Genomic DNA, 19656 nt, shown 5'->3' with positions numbered 1-19656 from the left:
TTCAGATAGAGGAGAACATTTTGGGCTGAAGTCAGCACATCAGGCTCTGGACAGAAGATAAATTTCAGTCATATCTTGAAAGATGGTTAAAATGGATGAGTTGACAAAAAAGAGCTAATAGGTTCTAGAGAAGGAATCATTATACAGGTGTTTGGCAAGATCCCCAGTTTAATTATTTTTTAAAATAATACAGTGAATTATTCCTCTCTCTTCATTTGTGCTAAGTTTTCTTGAAACATCATTTGGGATGTCAAATTTAGCGTGTTCAAGAATTGCTGTTGATGAAAAGTAGAAATTGCTGGATCCAGTTTTAACTGCTTTTGCCATGTATCTCATAGGGGCATTTTAAAGAAATAATATATAAAATTTTTTGGTTTTTTAGGAGTACTAGCCAGAGAGTAAAGAAGTCTAAATTTTAGTCATAGCTTCATGTTTTATGTACTTTGTAACTTCAGACAGTCATATAAACTGACTTTGCTTATTTGTAAAATTAGGGTAATAGTGCCTGACGTAATTCCAGTAAAAGAGCCATGTACATTAGAAAGCATCTTTATTTTTACCAACGAATGAGAAGTTGGAATATGTGAATTCTTAAAAGATGATAATTAAGAAAATTAATTTCTGAATTATACTCATTTCCCCCCTTTCTCTTGGTAGCGGATACTTTGTTTTCACGGAAGCTGAATGGGAAATACAGGCTTGAACGACTTGTTCCAACAGCAGTATATCAGCACATGAAAATGCATAAACGAATTCTTGGACACTTGTCATCTGTGTACTGTGTAACTTTTGATCGAACTGGCAGACGGATATTTACTGTAAGTAATTTTTGAAATATTATCTTAATTCATATATGGCATTGAAGAAACATTGCTTATAGTTGAACTTGAAATAGAACTTTTGTTTTTTTCTGCTAATGAAAAACTGGATATTCAGGTAATTTAGCTTACTGTGATAAAAGAATTTACTTGAAGTTGGACTTGATCCAAGTTTGGAAAGTTCGTAAAGGACATGTTGTAATACAGGTACAGCTGTATGATGGTGCTACATTATGGATGAGTGTAATTCCCAGCATTATATCAAATATGCAGTTTAACATTTTATAGAAATATCCTATAATAATTTAAATTCTATGTGCGGGGCTTTTCAAAAGTGTGTTAAGCAAATTAGAGGAGATTATTAAATGTATCTTTTTATATTATCCTTAGCACCTCATTCTTCAGTATATCTGATGTTGTGTTTAAAGAGGCTCTTTGGGTTTATTTGCTGTCGTTTCTTTTGACTTGTTAAATGGAGAAAAGCAGAGCTTTTCAGCCTTAACTGAGAAAATTACTTTTGGAAATAATTCTGTTTATTTTTAGTTGTATTAACTATTACATCCACCAATGTAGTAGTTACTACAGTGTTCTTGTACTTAAAATACTTCTACCCTATGAGCTGAAGGTATGCATTCATTCACAAAGTCTTTAATTTTCTTTGAAGTAAGAAACTGGGAAATGGAAGTTAAAATGGAAATTCCTATCTCTGTCTTTGGAGAGCAGCTGCAGATTTTACACAGTTGGGTACAATTACAGATTCCTCTTTTAAGTAAATATGCTTGTAAACTGAGATTTATTTATATCTACTTCTCTACCCCTGTACCCAGTCACCTGTAAAACAGCTTAAACAGCAGGATGTGGGAAAGGATTTCCATACATATCTTTTCCCTGGCTCTAATCCACTCAGGCATTTGCAGATCATTTCTTAGATTAGTGTTCTCCTCTTTCACCTTCTCCTTTATCTCCATTATTCTCTATGAAGCAAAATAAAAGTGAAATTTTCTGACAGGTCATGAAGGTATCATGCTATCTATGTATTTGGTAAAGTGCTTGATATATCTATAACAGTAATTTGTTTTCAAATTGTAATGAAAAATTACATTTAGCTTTTTCAAGCTCAGTATACCAATATTTAAATTTAGTTCTGAAAACAAAGTAAATTTGGTATTTGTAATGTTTAAAACAATTTTTCAAAAATAGTAATAAACTGAAATAACAAGAAAAAAGCATTACATTGTGTTTGTACTTCATTTTGGTGAGTATAAAGTTACGCCATTGCATTGAGGTTATAAAAATATATAGCTTACTTAATTTTTGATGTTAGTACGGTATCTTGTGGGGATTCTTTCTTTAAAAATGACAGGATGGGGGGCACCTGGGTGGCTCAGTCATTAAGCTCAGGGCGTGATCCCAGGATTCTGGGATCAAGCCCTGCATTGGGCTCCCTGCTCCACTGGGAGCCTGCTTTTTCCTCTCCCACTCCCCCTGCTTGTGTTCCCTCTCTCTCTGGCTATCTCTCTGTCAAATAAATAAATAAAATCTTTAAAAAAAATAAATGACAGGATGGTATTTGTTTCTTTTACTTCATGAAGCATTATGTGTGTTTTGATTTGAATTAGATACATAATCTCCTTGAATTTTTTTGAGGGGAAATGCAGTTAGGTGCTGTTGTTATCTCCTGAGTTTAGTAGAGTGGTAGGTAAGGAGTTGAAAGAGCAGCACTTTGAAACAGGGTATAGCAAACTACTCCTGTGGGTCAAAGGCAGCCTTCCACCTGTTTTTGTAAATAAAATTTTATTCAAACAAAGGCATGCTTAGTTTATGTATTGCCCATGGTTGCTTTCGCACTACCAAATGGCAGAGTTGAATAATTATGACAGAAACTGGCACATGTGAGTATTTACGACTGCAGAGTCTAAGATAATTATTGGCCCTGTACAGAAAAAAAATCTGCATGCAGCCCCTGTGCTAGACATTTAATTTCTACTTTCAGGAGCGTTTGATTTCGGGAGAAGGAATGACATAGCTGTTTTCTGAAAATTTTTCTTTAGTTGAAGACACATGCTTAAAGGGAAGAAAATTATCTCCGTATTATTTTTATGGGTCTTACGAGAGTCTAAAATTGTTGACGTTTTATGTATGTGATAAAATTTGCTAATTGGGCCAAACTCATCGTCTTATTTGTAATTTTTTACTGCTGATTTACAGTTGTAGACTCCAGAATGTTACCATGTGATAAGAAATGCGTAGATATGAAAAATACTGTCACTTAAAATTTCCTTGTATTTTTATGGTTATCTCAAGTGCCAACAGGATACCTGTGTCTTCACTGTTCGTATTAACTTCATAAAGTGAGATGGCTGCTGAGTTACCCTCATTCCACTGGAAACACACTAGCCACTGACTAATGTTTTGAAAATCAGTCTTGAAAACTGATGGGATAAAGCTTTAGGATAGTAGATCATGATTGACTAATGAGCAATTCCTGTGAGAGAACACACTATTGTTATTTATTGGAATAACAGTTCAGTAATAGATCAACCAGTTTTTCCTTTTTATGTATTTGGTATCTTAAGATCTTACACATTCCGAAAGTTCTCATGTAGAAATATTTGCAAGTTTTTGTTCAAGGGGCAGATTCTCTTGAGTCCTTTCTGAGTAGACATAGCTAGAGGCAGTATAGATAGCATTGTGTGTAAGAGCATCAGCTTTGACGTTAGGTGGCTCTTAGTTCAGCTCACAGCTTTATCACTTCCTAGCGTTGCAGTTTGGAAACATTACCTCTCCACTTTAATCTCCAATTTTTTCGTCTCTAAAAAAATGGGGGGGGATAATAATAGTACCAACCCCATAAGATTTTTGTATGATTACATGAATGAAATAATGCATGTAATTAGTATAGATCAAGATATACAGTAAGCAGTCATTAAGTTTTACCTCCTGCTGTTTCTTCTAGATAGATTTAAATAAATTTTATCCATTTTGTTTCTTAATCAACTAAAATCTTATTTACAAATTCTATACCAGATCCAAAATGAAGTCATTGTAATTGATAAGTGAAATTCTATATTAGGACGATTCACAAATATTTTGTACTAGAATATTTTAATGAATTTTTCCCAGTAGAATAATGAGAAGAACCCAGAGAGGGAGATAGCATAATTACTGAGTCAGACTTGCTTCCTAATTTGCTCTTAGTTTTTAATTTTTTTTTGCTTGGGTTTAGAATCACTGCTTCAAATAATATTCACCAAAGAAAAGCAGAGTTAATGAATTCTCTCAGGAGGAACCCATTCACTCATAATACAGAAAAGTATGTTGAGAGCCATATAAAAAGATCCCCCGCCCTTTTTTAAATATTTATTTATTTGAAAGAGAGTGAGTGGAGGGAGGGGCAGAGGGAGAGCGAGAATTTCATGCAGACTACCCACTGAGCATGGAGCCTGACACAGCTTTCAATCCCTGCTATCATGACCAGAGTAGAAATCAAGAGTCAGATGCCAGGGACGCCTGGGTGGCACAGCGGTTAAGCGTCTGCCTTCGGCCCAGGGCGTGATCCCGGGGTCCTGGGATCGAGTCCCACATCAGGCTCCTCCGCTATGAGCCTGCTTCTTCCTCTCCCACTCCCCCTGCTTGTGTTCCCTCTCTCACTGGCTGTCTCTATCTCTGTCAAATAAATAAATAAAATCTTTAAAAAAAAAAAAAAAGAGTCAGATGCCCAACCGACTGAGCCACCCAGGTGACACCCCCCCCTTTACAGGAAAAAAAAATGTATCTCTCTTTTCAAATTAAGACAAAAGAACATGAAATATTTCAATAAATGCTCTAAGTTATAACTAGTCACCCTTCTAGACACTTAGGATCTAGAAATGAAAGACAAAGCATCTGTCCCTGGAGAGTTCACAGATTGTCAGCAGACTGTCATGATACAATTGATAAGAAGCTTGAACAAGGCTGTTTAAGATACTCAAGTATCATAGGAGAAGTACCTAATTCAGTGTGTTGTAGGAGATGGTAGATGGTAAGGGAAACTTAACTAGAAATGACACCTCAGCTGAGTTTAGCTGGATGTTGCAGAGTTGGGAAAAGGCATTTATAACATGAAATTGTATATTGTTGGATATGGCAAAGAATAAATATGGAATATCATTAAACAAGAGCTAGAGATATTAGTGGGGGACAAAATCATCAAGATCCTTTTGGCAATGTATGAAGGGGAGTGGGTTTCTTTCCTGAAGGCAGTGGAGAGAAAATGACAGATTTAGACAGAAGAGTGAGTATAATTTATCTTTTTAACAATCCCTCTGACATTATTGTTAAGAATGGATTGAAACTAAGTCTATATATGGAGGAATTGGTGAAAAGGTTCAGTCAGTGATTCATGAAAAAATCATCATGGCTTGAACAGAGTCACAGTGAAAGTAGGGATGGAATTAATAGATTAAAAATAAAATCTCTAGGGTGTAAGAGTTTCATTTGAATATAGGGAAGAATTGAGAGGGAAAGAGTATGGGATCACATGTTTTTAACTTGTGTGACTGGTTAGAAAGTCCTGTCGTTTACTGTGATAGGGATTTAAGTAGAGAAATTTGTGATGGTGGACATGTTAAATTTGAGATAGTTATCTATATAGCCAAATAGAAACGTTCAAGAGGCATTGGAAGCTCAGGGAAAAAATTAAGGCTAGAAGATTTAGCTTGGGAATCATTGAATGTGGATATTGATTATATTACCTCACATGTGTTTGACTATTAAAACAGGTGAAAAAAAGGAGGCCGTAATTGAGACTGAGAGCTGCTTAAGAGGCCAGAGAAAAATAAAAGAAGTGGTGTCTTAAAAGACAAAGGATTAGTATTTTATAAAAGATAAAAACCGAAAGTAAATGAGAACTGAAAGGCATTTTTTGAGCTTGTGAAGGCCATTAATGACATTGACAAAAAACTGTTCTATTTTAATATTAGGGATAGGAGATTACAGTGCATTGAGTAGGGATTGGGACTTGAAAAATGGAAGAGACGTAATGCAGACTACTCTTTCAAAAAGCCTGACAATTTTTTAAAAAAGGCTGTTTTCTGAAAGTAGAGTACTACCACTGAACTTCATACTTCTATTATATTGTATCTTCCTTTTATGTTGCAGTGAATTTGTTTAGATGTCTCTCTTTTAAGTTGTAAACTTTTTAATAACAAAGACTTTTTTCCTGAACCTTTTAGATCTGTGATGCCTCCGAATATCGAGTGCATTCATTAGGGGTAGAACCAAATGATAAATGAATCAACCAGTTAATTAGAGAGATAAAAATGAATGATGTTCTCTTTTGCAAGAAACTTAGAATCTATCAGGGGAGATATATACATATGTCTATAAGACAAATTCCCTTCTCCTTGTATGCTTCTTTTACGCTGGTCTTTTTCTGTACTTCAAACTTGCAAAGCCCATTTATGGCTTTGGAGCCTTTGTAGTAGCTATTGCCTTTGCATGGAATTATCTTTTCCAAAATAGTCCCCTGGCTGATTGCTTTATTAGCAGTCATCTGTTGAAGCACTGCTTTCTTAGAGATTTTTCCTGACTAACTTCCCTCCCCATACTCCATCATTGTTCATCCCATTTAGACACTTTACTGTATTTTTCTTATAATATGTATCACTGTCTGAAATTACTATTTTTAAAATTTGGGTTTTGTGAGAGATGGCGCTGGGGCAGTGAGAGCCAGACAGGCACCGGGTGACTGTTTGCCTCACTGAGGAAAGTAATTAAACATGCGCAAAGGGGCTCCTAAAAAGCTGAGAGGCGAAATGTCATCATAAGCATTCTTTATGCAAACCCGCTGGGAGGAGCACAAGAAGCAGCACCCAGATGCTTCAGTCAGCTGCTCAGAGTTTTCTAAGAAGCGCTCAGGGAGGTAGAAGATGACGTCTGCCAAGCAGAAAGAAACAGTAGAAGGTACGGCAGAGGTAGGTAGTGCTCGTTATGAAAGAGAAATGAAAACTTATATCCCAACTACAGGGGAAACAAAAAAGTTCAAGGATCTCAGCGCATCCAAGAAGCCTCCTTCAGTCTTTTTTGTTTGGTTTTGTTCTGAGTATCCCCCCAAAATCAAAGGAGAACATCCCGGCCTATCCATTGGTGATGTTGCAAAGAAACTGGGAGAGACATAGAACAACACTGCTGCAGATGACAAGCTGCCTTACAAAAAAAGACCGTTAAGCTGAAGGAAAAATACAAAGGGGATATTGCTGTGTACTGAACTAAAGGAAAGCCTGATGCGGGGGGGGGGTGGGGGGGGGAAGGAGCCTTCAAGGCTGAGAGAAAAAAAAAAAAGGAGTCATCAAGGCTGAGAAAAGCAAGAAAAAGAAGGAAGATGAAAAGGATGAGGAGGAGTAGAGCAGGTTTTTTTTCTTATCTATTAACCATTCAGCATTCCTGTACACAACTCATTCCTTTTAAGAAAAAAATTAAAAATTGAAATGTATGCTGTGTAAAATTTGTTTTTAAACTGTTGGTTGTCTTTTTTNTTTTTTTTTTTTTTTTTTTTTTGTATAGTTTATAACTACCAAACGTATGGCCCTGTCCTGGTGGTATTTTCAGTAGCCACTGACTTTGCCTTGTCAGTATGAGAGTTGTAAATTGGCATGGAAATTTAAAGCAGGTTCTTGTTGGCGCACAGCAGAAACTAGTTTTGTATGGGGATGGTAGTTTTGTCATCTTCAGTTGTCTCCAGTGCGGGAAATAATTGTTTTATTAATAGAATACCTTTTTTGTAATTGCAAAAAGAAAAAAAGTACAGCTGTATTGTTGACATTGTAAATGCTTCTAAGTAAATATAATTTTTTTAATTAAAAAAGGTAAGATAGAATTGGGGTTTTGTTCTATCTTCTTAGTAAGTTCCATTAGGATAGACAGGGCAGGGACCCAAGAGTCTATACCGATTAAGTAAATGAATAAGTGAGAAAGGAGGAAAAACTCTTCTTTACTGTTGAAAGTCAACCTATAATTGTAGAAAGAATGATTTGGCAGCCATCATAGTGGTGGTTGGTTCATTTGTATATCATCAATGCAGGCTAAGACTGGTAGAGGATCTTGGTTTGAAGATCTTGGCCTAATCTTGCAATATGTTCCCACAAAATATTAATTGAAACAGGGGCGATACCTTGGAAACACATGATAAAATTAACTTCACTAGTGGTGAGAAGAGTTGACATTTTGTGTACTTTCAAGTGGTGCACTGAAAAATATGTCTGGTGGGATTCCTACCAAGACAGTATGACCTAGGTGTGGTCATAAAGAAATGGTAAACAGACTGAGGCTTGGGATCATCCTACAGAATTAAAGGTCTGTATTCTTTATAAATTTCTGAGGACACAAAATTGAAAGCCTGAGGAAATATTCCAGATTGAAGGAGACTGAAGAGACAATTTAACTAAAATGTAACATGTGTTGCTATATGGGATCCTGAGCCGAAAAGGAAACATTGTCAAGGTAGTTGACAAAATTTGAATGTGGTCTGTGGATTGGGTAGCAGTTGTATCAATATGGATTTCCCAGTTTATGTAGATGATGTCCTTTTTTGGGGAGGAGTACACAATGGGATATTTAGAAGTGATGGGGCATCAGGTCTGCAGCCTGCTCTTAAATAGTACAGAAAAAAATTAATGGTAATGGGGTGTCTGTGTGTGTGTGTTACGTGGAGAGAAAGGAAGGGAAGAAAGGTGGTGATGGGATAAATGTAGTGAATTGTTAATAGCTGAACAATCTGGGTCATGGAGATATGGAAGACATTAGTACTGTCTTGAAACTCTGTAAGTTTGGAATTAAAAATTATTTTTTAAAAGTGCGTGAGAAGGGGGTGCCTAGGTGGCTCAGTTGGTTAAGCATCTGCCTTCCTATCAGGTCGTGCAACTTGGCTCCTGGGATTGAGCCCTGCATTAGGCTCCCTGGGAGCCTGCTTCTCACTCTGCCTACCGCTCTCCCTGCTTGTGCACATACACACTCGTGCTCTCACTCTATGTCAAATAAATAAAAATCTTTAAAAAGTGCATGAGAGGTATAGTGAATATTCAGTAAGTTTGGTGGTAATGAAAAGGAGAGCCAAGAGTATAGTAATTTATAGGAGGATAAATTTGTGAAAAACTGTGGGTCAGGGGGAAGGAGCCAGAACAGTAGACTTTTGATATGCAAAGGTCTTTAAGGAGGATGGGTGGAATAAGTAGATGAAGATGGGATGTATAAAGAGCAGTTCATTTTGGCCTGTTTAGAAACATAGTTAATTAGGTTCACAATGAACAGATTCTACTTTTCATTGTGAAATATTTTATCTGGTAAGAGTCTTGGTTAGGGAACAGAAGCGGGTTCTAGAGGTATTTGATAAACTCTGGTAGCAGGGAAAGAGGGATGAATAGGGACTAGTTAGCCTTAGCCTCCCAAATAAATAGAGGGTTCATAAATTTGCAGTGTTGCAGATTTAGTATGCATATCTTTTTTTTTCCATAATAGTTCTTGGTCTCCTGGGAGCAGGATCAGAGCAAGTGATAATTACTTTGATACAGGTTAGTCATTGGTGGTTTAGGTGGGTAAGAGTGAGAAAATTAGGCATGTGTTGAAATGATTGACACTGAAGTTTAGGGTAATTTGTAAGGAAAATGAAAAGAGGTCTGATAGATTGGTAAGAAAGAAAATCAATGGCCTGTTTCTGAAAAAAAAAATTGAACTAAATTTAAATTATAAGCACATTTTAGCTGCTTGAAGAACAAGCTGCTTTTTAGCATGAATAAGAAAATGACACATACATGATGTTTTCAACATTTAATTCTGTTTGTTCTAAAGACATCAAGAGTGAAATCTGACTCAAATATGTGTAGTAGTAGCAAGAAAAATTAGAATTCTCCTGGTTGATTTCTGCCAAGGAATGCCAGATTCTCCAAGATATTATAGGTTTAAATATCACAAGATTTTTTTATTTCAAAGTAGTAATCTTTGGTTGGTGTGCACAATTGATGCTTCTCTTTTAGCCGGGGAAGGTTTAATTATCTACTTTTTCCTTTTAAGGTCATCTGTATAGAACTAACCTGCTGTACGTTTCCAAATGTATGCCGTTTTCTGCTTGCAGAAGTCAACCATTCTTTGGCATTTACTGTTCCATTCTGTAAAGTACTTTCTTCATCATTGAATAGTTCACATAGTTGTCACGTCTAATCATCTAGCTTTTATTTTAAAGAAGCAAATACATAATTACAGATAATAAGTAATTCAGTTAAGCCTTTAAAATTTGCCTTCCAGAAACTTAAATTTGGGGAGTGTAGATTTTAGGTTTTGCTTTAGTTTCTGCATAGAATTTAAGTGATTGAAAGCCCTGTTACTGAAGTTGTTTCATAAAGTTTTCATAACATTAGGTAGAACATTTTTTTCTAGATTTTAAGGAGAATTTTAATACTTCAGAACAAAGTAGAAAGCCACGTCACAGAGATCTGTAGAATTTTTCTTTACCAGAATACCAAAGTCAAATGTGTACCAGACATTGTCTGGGCTTTATTGATGGAAATATCCATATTTGTTTTGGTTTATCTATATTTTACCTCTTAAATTTTTTATTTTGATGAAACTTTGAGGTTTCCAAGAGGGATTCACAAAATAGGGTTTGTTGTACTAGTTTTAAAAAAAATTAGGAATTAACCTACACTGTGAGAGATCCTGTTGCCTGCTGAAAGGAAAGGGCTTTGCTGCTACTATCTCCATAGTCTACTTAATGCTTAAAAAGTTTAAGAAAGAAATAGAGAGAGAGACTGAGAGACAAAGAAAGAAAACAGTGATTCTTAAGTGTAATGTCTGATTCCGTTTTCTTCCTCTGTCCTAAGTGACAGAGCACATTGATTATTTTAAAGGCACACAGTTTTATTGTGTGTGTGGCTTCTTTAGGTGTGGAGTGGAATAAACAAATTTGTAGGGTACTTCAAGCTAAATTCTTATGTTTAGGCAAATCTAAGTTTTGTTGAAGTCCCACTCTTTCTTACCAGGCCTTTTCATAAATAATACCTACACTGCTGTTTTTTCAGAATAAAGATAAGGCATATGTTTTGCTTCTTTGGCTTTATCCCTGCATTGACAGTGATGTCTTCACATTAAAAAAAAAAAAAGTCACTGAAAATTTGGTGTCACATTTTATTTAGGGATTTAAGTAAGCTAAAGCTGCACATTCTTTTCTTGTGATTTTTTTTTTCAGATTTCTTTAAGGCAAGTTTGACATAGACAAATGATAACATATTAATGAGCATACTTTCACAATAATTATGACAATTTTACATTATTGAAGAGTGAAACTAGTAATGCACTGCTGTCTTATGTTTGCTTGGCATTAAGCACTAGTTTAATATTTAAGTTTGATTTAAAAATAAATCCAAAACATTTTCAATTTTGCACCTAGCTCATAGATTTCTTCAAATTTAATTGTGGCTAGAAATACAATAGTAACCAAGTCTTGTCTGCTTAAAATTCTTCAGTAGCTACCTCACTGGGTTAAATCCAAACTCCTTAACAAGTATCTAAAACCCTCTATTACCTTCCTCAGATAGAACCTTTCCAGCTTAATTTCTTGTTATTTCCACTTAAACTTTGTACTCCCAGCTTTTCTCACTTTGCCAGTCCCTAGTCCTAAGAGCAATATTTAGATGTTATTGAAGAGAAATGACTCCTTTGTTTTTCCCCTTAGGCATTGGAGCTTTCTGAAAAAACTTGTCAGTTGAGGTTTTTCTAAAATCATGCTATCTAATTTTAGCAGAACTTTCACTTTTGCTCACAGATTTTTTTCCTTTTTTCTTGTTGCTCTTATCCCACTTTATTTCAAAACTTCATTCACTTTTTTTGGCTCCTTTCTTTTGTTTCCCTCTTCTCCCATTTTAGGAAATAATGCTCAGATATTTGTTTTATTGCCAAGGTTAGGAATCATCTAATTTCTTTCCTGTTTACTTTAAAATTGTTATTTCTATCATGCCTCTTTCTCCTTCATACATCTTAGAAGCCTATGTATTCTTCCTAGTCAAGGTCAACCCCCATGGTCTGTGTTGTTCATCTTGTCCCTTTCACCATTTACATAATGTTGGTTTTATTTTAGTGTCCATAACACTTTTAGCATCTTGATTGAAAGACTATAATGTCCTACTCTTTGGTTTATTATTGACCTTACTTTGAGGTAGGCTTGAAAAAGAAAGTGTGTTCAGATTCGGCTGTACTTTTTTTTTTTTTTTTAAAGAATTATTTCATCAGTTTTTAATTTATCCTTCCACATTCAATTTAAACACATGTATAGTGCTCTAAAAACGTTTGCCCAGTAAATTTAATTTTTCTTGTGGAGTCCTTTTCGGTTTATTATTTATAGTGTATTTATATTCCTGATAGTCATTTTAAAAGAACTTAGTTGAATCTGTCCGATTATCTTTGGTTTCACATTCCCATAAAAATAAATTAGTGATCACGAGTATTGATGCATGAAGTAAAAATTGTCTAAGGATGCTTTAGAGTTCTGTTTGAAATTCTGCCAGGAGCTCAGGGGAGTAGGAGTGAGGATGGGGACAGCATACTACTTTATAGGTCACGGAAGAGAATAGTGAAGAGAGATTTCCCTAAAACGTCAAAGATTTTTCTCCTGCAGTTGAATGGAAGAAAAGAAAGGTCAGTTTGAGTAATACACACTTGGGGAAAATGTGCATAGTATTATGTTAGCAGTTGTCTAAATACAGAAAAATTATAAATATTTATATTGTTGAGATTACTAAGTAATAAAGTCAATACAAATATAATGGGACTTCTTGTTAGATTTTACTTGGCGAAAAGTCATTGAACGCTGATGTTAGATCACAGGTTGCTATACTCTTCATTAAAAGCTGGCATTTTGGTCAAAAAGATGTTTGGTTTTTGTTTTTTTCCTGTTTGTTAACACGAAAAATAAGTGAAACACCTCCTGTGGTAGAATATAAAGCAAATTCTTGTTCAAATACATAAGGCTGGTGATGGGTAGTAAGGAGGGCACATATTGCATGGTGCACTGGGTGTTATACGCAAATAATGAATCATGGAGCACTACATCTAAAACTAAGGATGTACTGTATGGTGACTAACATAACATAATAAAAAATCATTATTAAAAAATACATAACAAAATGAAATCTATTAGTGTTGTGAAGCATAATGAGATGTCATGATTTTACTTTTTCAGATATTCTACCAGTATTTGCATACTTAAAATTTTATTTTTGTTGGGGCGCCTGGGTGGCACAGCGGTTAAGCGTCTGCCTTCGGCTCAGGGCGTGATCCCGCCATTATGGGATCGAGCCCCACATCGGGCTCCGTCCTCCACTGGGAGCCTGCTTCTCCCTCTCCCACTCCCCCTGCTTGTGTTCCGTCTCTTGCTGGCTGTCTCTATCTCTGTCGAATAAATAAAATTTTTTAAAAAAAGAAATTTTTGTTGTGAATTTTATAAGCTTTATTTATTTATTTATTTATTTATTTATTTATTTTCTTAAGTAACCTCTGTCCCCAGCTTGGTGCTCACACTCACAACCCCAAGATCAAGAGTTGCATGCTCTACTGCCTGAGCCAGCCAGGCACCCCTATTTTTGTTGTGAATTGAGATCAGAGCCAAATATTGCCTTAATTTTTAGAAGATAAACAACATGAATAAATTGACTTAATTTGTGGAATTTAAGCAGTTGAATAAATGAATTTAATAATTAAATGCTTTAACTCCTTTTTTTTAATTCAACAATTGTCTAACGCAATTTCCATGTGCCAAGTGGTAGGCAGACAAGCTTTCTGGAAGTCATGGTCTATTACAGTTCCTTCTTTACTTTCCACAGATAGCCAAGATATAATCTTCATCCCTTTAATTCCCCAAACAGCTGTTGTATCCATCTTTTGATCTTTCTTTTCTGTAATAATCTCAATTTTATCACTCAATTCTCTCCTACCTGTACTATTTTAACAACTTTCAGATGACCTCTGACTTTCTGTCCTAATTCACACTGATGCTAACGGGATCTTTGGAAAACATAAATCTGATCCTGATACTGATCTTAATCTTAAGCGATCCCCATTATGAAACATCATTTCTTAGTATACCATAAAAGGTCCTTTATAGTCTTTTCCTAACTTCCTCATGCCTTTACTTCACACTGTTAGCATACAGACTACTTGCAGTTCTCACATTCACATTTTCATGCCTTTGATCAAACTTTTCTCTCTAGTTGCCATATGGATGTTTTTGTTCTTTTTAAAATAGTAAGACTATTGCTAAAGTAAAATAAGAATACTACTACCAACAAAAGCAGTGGTAATAGTCCATAGCTCTTATCGTATGCCAGGCATTCCATCCTCACACATTTTGTTTTTGCAACAATCTTATGAGATAGGTATAGAAAAGAAATCTGAGGCATAGGATACCTGTAACTTGCCCAACGTTAAACATGTAGAAAGTGGTCATGACAGGTCGTGAACTGAGACATTTGATACTGCACTCTATGCTTGAAACAACTACACTGCATTGTGTCTTCATGCAGAAGACTCTCCAGGCATTACTGCTTCTGGATTCTTTTCCAGATCCAGATCCTGTTTCTTCACTTCTCAGGACAAGCACATTACTCCCTGATTTGGATCTCTTCTGATTAACAGTATAGCACTTCAGACATGTTATTGCATTTATACTCTTCTGCCTTGCTTCCTGAGGACAGGAATACTGTGTCTTTGCATCTCATCTTTATATCTCTAGTGTTTGGCACATATTTAACCTCAAGGCAAATGAATAAATGAGTGCATGAATCACTGAATTTTAAAGGTGGTAGGAACTTTAGGGATCATCTAATTTAACTACCTTGTTTTATAGATAAAAAGCCTGACCAGCTTTTTGAATGTGATAAGAATACCAGATTTTAATGTAGATAATTTACCAAAGTTAGATAAAAAGCCTGACCAGCTTTAAATGAATGTGATAAGAATACCAGATTTTAGTGTAGATAATTTACCAAAGTTAAGTTTTATCACTAGTCTTTAGTGGTTGATAGCCCACTTAATTTGCTTCAAAGCTCAGTCAGAAGAACGTGAGTTATTTGAGAGTATTCTAGGTAGTGTTGGCAGAATCTGGTTTAGGATACGCATGTTCCATTAGAACTGTGTGATCATTTATATGTCATATTATCAGTATGAAGGCAATAACACATCTGTGTCATTCGCTGTTGTGGATCTTCTAACCACTTTCTAATGTCAGATATAAGAGTTTTTGTTTTGTTTTTAAGATTTAGATTGGAAGGTTGTAATATGCCACCTTTGAAACATATTGATGTTTGACTCTGGGAAATGGATATATGAGGCTAGTGACTCTGTTCTCTACTTTTTGTGTATTTAAAACCTTTCAAATAATGAACAATAAGAGGAAATAGGGAGAGGTTGGTAAAAGAGTATAAATTTACAACTATTTATTAACTATAAAGTGAATAAGGAAAATTAGAAAAGGAAAAAATACAGCCTAGAAGTTCTAATCTCTTTATGTGAAATTGAAGTGTTTGTAAATATAGGTATTCATGGAAAACCTTTGTATCTTTTACAATTTCTTTCTGAGCTTATGCTACTATAGCAGAGTAAACGTGTAATTTAGGTATTTTTATTGACTTCATGCAGATAAAACTAATTTTAAAAAAACTGGTTTTGGTGATTTTATATGTAATGTATTTAGCTGAAGATCACTGATGGGAAATTCATATATATATTGTTTTTAGCCTAGGAGAAAAAGCCCCAAATTAACTTACTTTCATTTCCGTGTAACATAATAACATTGACAGGATTAGTCACTATTTTATGTTACTTTTGTTCTGCTATTATGATTCTGCTTTGTTACTTCAGAAGTTCAAATTCTTTCACAAGATTCTGGATAGAGGTTACCATGGCTGCTGGGTAGGGGATCATAGGTAAACATTGTTAACATGCTACTTCTCCTGTTAGATTGGTGGGCACAAAGGCGTTTTTTTATAAGTGAATAATTTAATAAAAATAGCCTTGTATAGAGGAAAATTCTGAAATAAGTATTTTACACTTTAGTATTTAAAAATGTAATTGTTGGGAAGTGGACATTACAGATAGTTTCTTATCTCTGTTCAGAATTTGAAAATTTATAGTTAATTCCATTAATGCACATTTTTATTTTAAGGGTTCTGATGACTGTCTTGTGAAAATCTGGGCAACAGATGATGGGAGATTATTAGCTACTTTAAGAGGACATGCTGCTGAAATATCAGACATGGCTGTAAACTATGAGAATACTATGATAGCAGCTGGAAGTTGTGATAAAATGATCCGAGTCTGGTGTCTTCGAACGTGTGCACCTTTGGCTGTTCTTCAGGGCCACAGTGCATCTATAACATCCCTACAGGTAATTGTTTTAATCCCTGTAAGATCCTTTTGATTATAATTTAAATTTTAAGTCACTTTTATAATCCCTTGTATAAAGCTAACTAAAATGAAGAAAGGAATATTTCTTCTTTCTTTATAAACACATGGACTTTAAAAAACATTGTAGTCCTGACCTTCATTAATTCTGGATGTTTTCTAACTCTGTTTTCGTAGTTGCTGTTGATATGGTAAAAAGTGGGTTTATTTTTGGATTATGTCACTTTTCTTATAAAGATATTTTTTCTTCATTTGTTTTTCAGTTCTCACCATTGTGCAGTGGCTCAAAGAGATATCTGTCTTCTACTGGGGCAGATGGCACTATTTGTTTTTGGCTGTGGGATGCTGGAACCCTTAAAATAAAGTCAGTTGCTCTTTTATTTCATAGAATAATTTGTTTAATTTAATGGTTAAAATTGCAGTAGTATAAAGTAGTCAATAGTAGGAAATTTATTCTCCTCGAGTAAGTAACAAAAATGCATTCACCGACCTCTTGATTTTCATGTTCCACCCCCTCCCCTTTATTTTTTTCATGCTTCAAAGAAAGTTTCTTACGTTAACATGTTTGGGTTGGTTTTTTTTTTTCTCTTTTTGTTAGCCGTAGCTGTTTCCTTCAGAACATACTTGTTTTATTGCCACTCCTTTCTGTATGTGGCATAGTTTCATCTCAATAGCTCCTTCCAGTGTTGAGAACATAGTCTTAAGAGTCCCTAAGGCTGTTCTTTAGAAGAATTGCAGTTATTTCTGTCATTGCATCTACAAATTTTAGATTTTATTGTGGATCTTGGGAAACTTAGGAAAACCAATTAATTACATTTTCACTAAACTATATCAAGGTAGATAGATGCATCCTTCCCTCATCCCATAATAGCATCTTGCATTTCTACTTTCTCTTGTATTTATATCTTGGTTTATTAAAACAAGTTGGCTATTAAAACAAGTATTATTTTTCGATTAAGGACAATGAGGCAAAAAAGGTTAAACAACTTTTCCATAGGTAAAACAGTTTTTAAAAATTGGCAAGGCCAGCATTAGAACAGCACTTCCCTGCCTGTTGGTCCCATGCTGTCTATGCCATGCCACCTCTCAAGTGGGTATAGTAGGGAGAGGAAGTGCTGCGTTTTGCCCTGTGGACAGTCAGTGAATGGGGAAGTAGTGCACCCAGTGGTTCTGCAGTGTCAAAATGGTCATCTCTGTGTTCTCTTGGTAGAACATCATTCAGATTAGAAGGTATATCTCAGTAATTCTATCTGACTTCTATTTATAAATTATCAACCCAAGTTGAATAATTTGTGAATGTCTTTATTATTTTAAAACAGTATCATTTACATAAGCTTTGTGAATATTAACATTCCTGGAGAGTGCCTTTTATGGCAGGGCATTAGTAGGCCTTGGCAGCTAGAGTAACTACTTCATTTGAAAAAAGGATTCTGATCAAAGAGGTGGTTCTTCGGAGAAAGCAAATTGATTTCATTTTAGTTGCATTCTTAATATTTAAAATAGTAAAGATTTTCTGTAGACATTTAGATAAAAGTTTAAATATTTTACTGATGTGTATGGATAATAGCAATAGTTAATTGTTGTTTTCCTTTGAGTATTTTTTTTTTTTTACCTCTTAATGGACCAGATTGGGATACCATTGTCTTTTCATGTTTTGTTTTTGTAGAGAAGAAAACCCTGTGTAAGTCTTCAAATTAGCATAGGAACAAAAATGTTTTTACAAAATTAAATTTTCACTTTGTGCTTCTTGAGGATTACATTGCTAAGTACAATAATATTTATCTGAATTCTTGAGAAGTGAGGTATTCCATATAAATGATTTTTTTTCAGAACCTTTACATAGATTCACCCAATAACCAACTACCCTAACCATATTTTTTCACATAAATGTGTTTTTTAATGTAGATGTAAGTAAAGAAATGTATATCATTTTCTGCTGGCTTTTTTCCTTAACATTTTCTCATAGGTATTTATAATAATTGTAATAGCTGCATTATGTTCCACTGAGTTGTTATTCCATACTTTGCTTCGTGATTTTCCTATTTTTGGACATGAAAGTTTTTTCTGGTTATTTAGAGGTAGTATTCTTTCTATTTGTTACTATAATTGTCCCTTAAAAGCTTTTACCCTGAAGTCATAAAGGAGTAATTTTTTCTTAGTTATAGGCTTTGGGACACCTATTTTCCTTTCCATTTTTACTCATGGCTGACAGCTGTCAAAAATTTTGGCAGGATGTAGATTGTTACTGTCTTAGGGGTTTTAATTACTGATCAAAGGCAGAAATTATATTGAGCTGTAATGCTTTTGTGTAATCTGATGGGGAGGTGCCTTCAGCAACCCAGTCTGCATTAATTGAGAAAATCAGTTCTATTAGTAAATGAAACCTATTTTGGAAACCCACACCTCTTAATAAATTTGCTTCTATACAATGTTTATGTATACGTTAACAACTCCCACTAATAATTAGATGCTGCTTCATAGATGAGAAATAGGAGTGGCTGGGAGTGGCTGGGTGACTTGGAAGCTGGCTGAAGAGATCTCTGATTGGAGAAAGCTGTCCAAGCATATTTAGATTAGATGTGAGGGGAGAATGGGAATCCTAAAATATACAGATGATAATAATGATTACAAAATTTTATTAAGCACTTAGTCTGCTAAGCTTACACTAAGCACTTTACATTTGTCATCTCGTTAATGTTTATGACAACCGTATGAAGAAAGTATACAAATATTATCTTTAGGACAGATGGGAGAGAAAACTGAGGTGGATACTGGAAGTATACTATTAGAACCCCCTCTCAACCACTGTACCAAACTAAAAGCAGTTACTCATTGATGGACTATCTAGGACTGATTGAAGTGAATTAAAATACTAACAATACTAATGTTTATTGAGTGTGCTGGGCACAGTACTAAGCACTCTGTGTGGATTAAATTCATTTATCTCAGTAAGTCTTAAGATTATGGTTTCTTTTTACTGCCATTTTACAGATGAGGAGACTGAGGTACAGAAATGTTAACTTGCCTAAGGTCATTCACCTGATAAATGGCAGATTTGGAAATTGAACTCAGAGAGTCTGAATCCAAGGCCTTATCTTAAAATATTTCCTCAGATGTGAATTTAAAAATAAATTTAAAAATAAATTTAAAAATAAATTATTTGTACCTGTAGAAATACAGGTTTTTTCCCTTTAGAAATATTAAAATCTATTTAAAATGGCAATCTATATGATTGTTTGCGTATTCTGATTATAAGTTCAGGCCAAATGATGCTTAACCCTTAGATGAATGATTGTGCCAAGAATTAACAAAATGTATAACTAGGATACATAAGATACTAAAGTAGTGCATTTAGTTGTCTTTATAATTTCAGATTAATTTATTTAAATTACAGTTACTTTAATTTTACTCTGAA

General features: G+C 34.7%; 1 protein-coding gene and 1 pseudogene across 1 annotated transcript in view; both read left to right on the top strand.

Moving 5' to 3' along the window:
• Positions 1 to 19656, top strand: part of PHIP (pleckstrin homology domain interacting protein) — a 131839-nt gene that overhangs the window by 33764 nt on the left and 78419 nt on the right. The window contains exons 6-8 of the mRNA XM_034648088.1: positions 658 to 818; positions 16003 to 16224; positions 16505 to 16605. Coding sequence (XP_034503979.1) covers positions 658 to 818; positions 16003 to 16224; positions 16505 to 16605 — 484 coding nt within the window. The remainder of the gene's footprint in view (positions 1 to 657; positions 819 to 16002; positions 16225 to 16504; positions 16606 to 19656) is intronic.
• On the top strand, positions 4540 to 7080 carry LOC105242204 (annotated as a pseudogene).

Source organism: Ailuropoda melanoleuca, chromosome 19, assembly GCF_002007445.2.
Source record: "Ailuropoda melanoleuca isolate Jingjing chromosome 19, ASM200744v2, whole genome shotgun sequence".
Lineage (NCBI taxonomy): Eukaryota > Metazoa > Chordata > Mammalia > Carnivora > Ursidae > Ailuropoda > Ailuropoda melanoleuca.
Note: the sequence above shows the minus strand (reverse complement) of the source record. Positions and strands in the feature narration are given on the sequence as shown.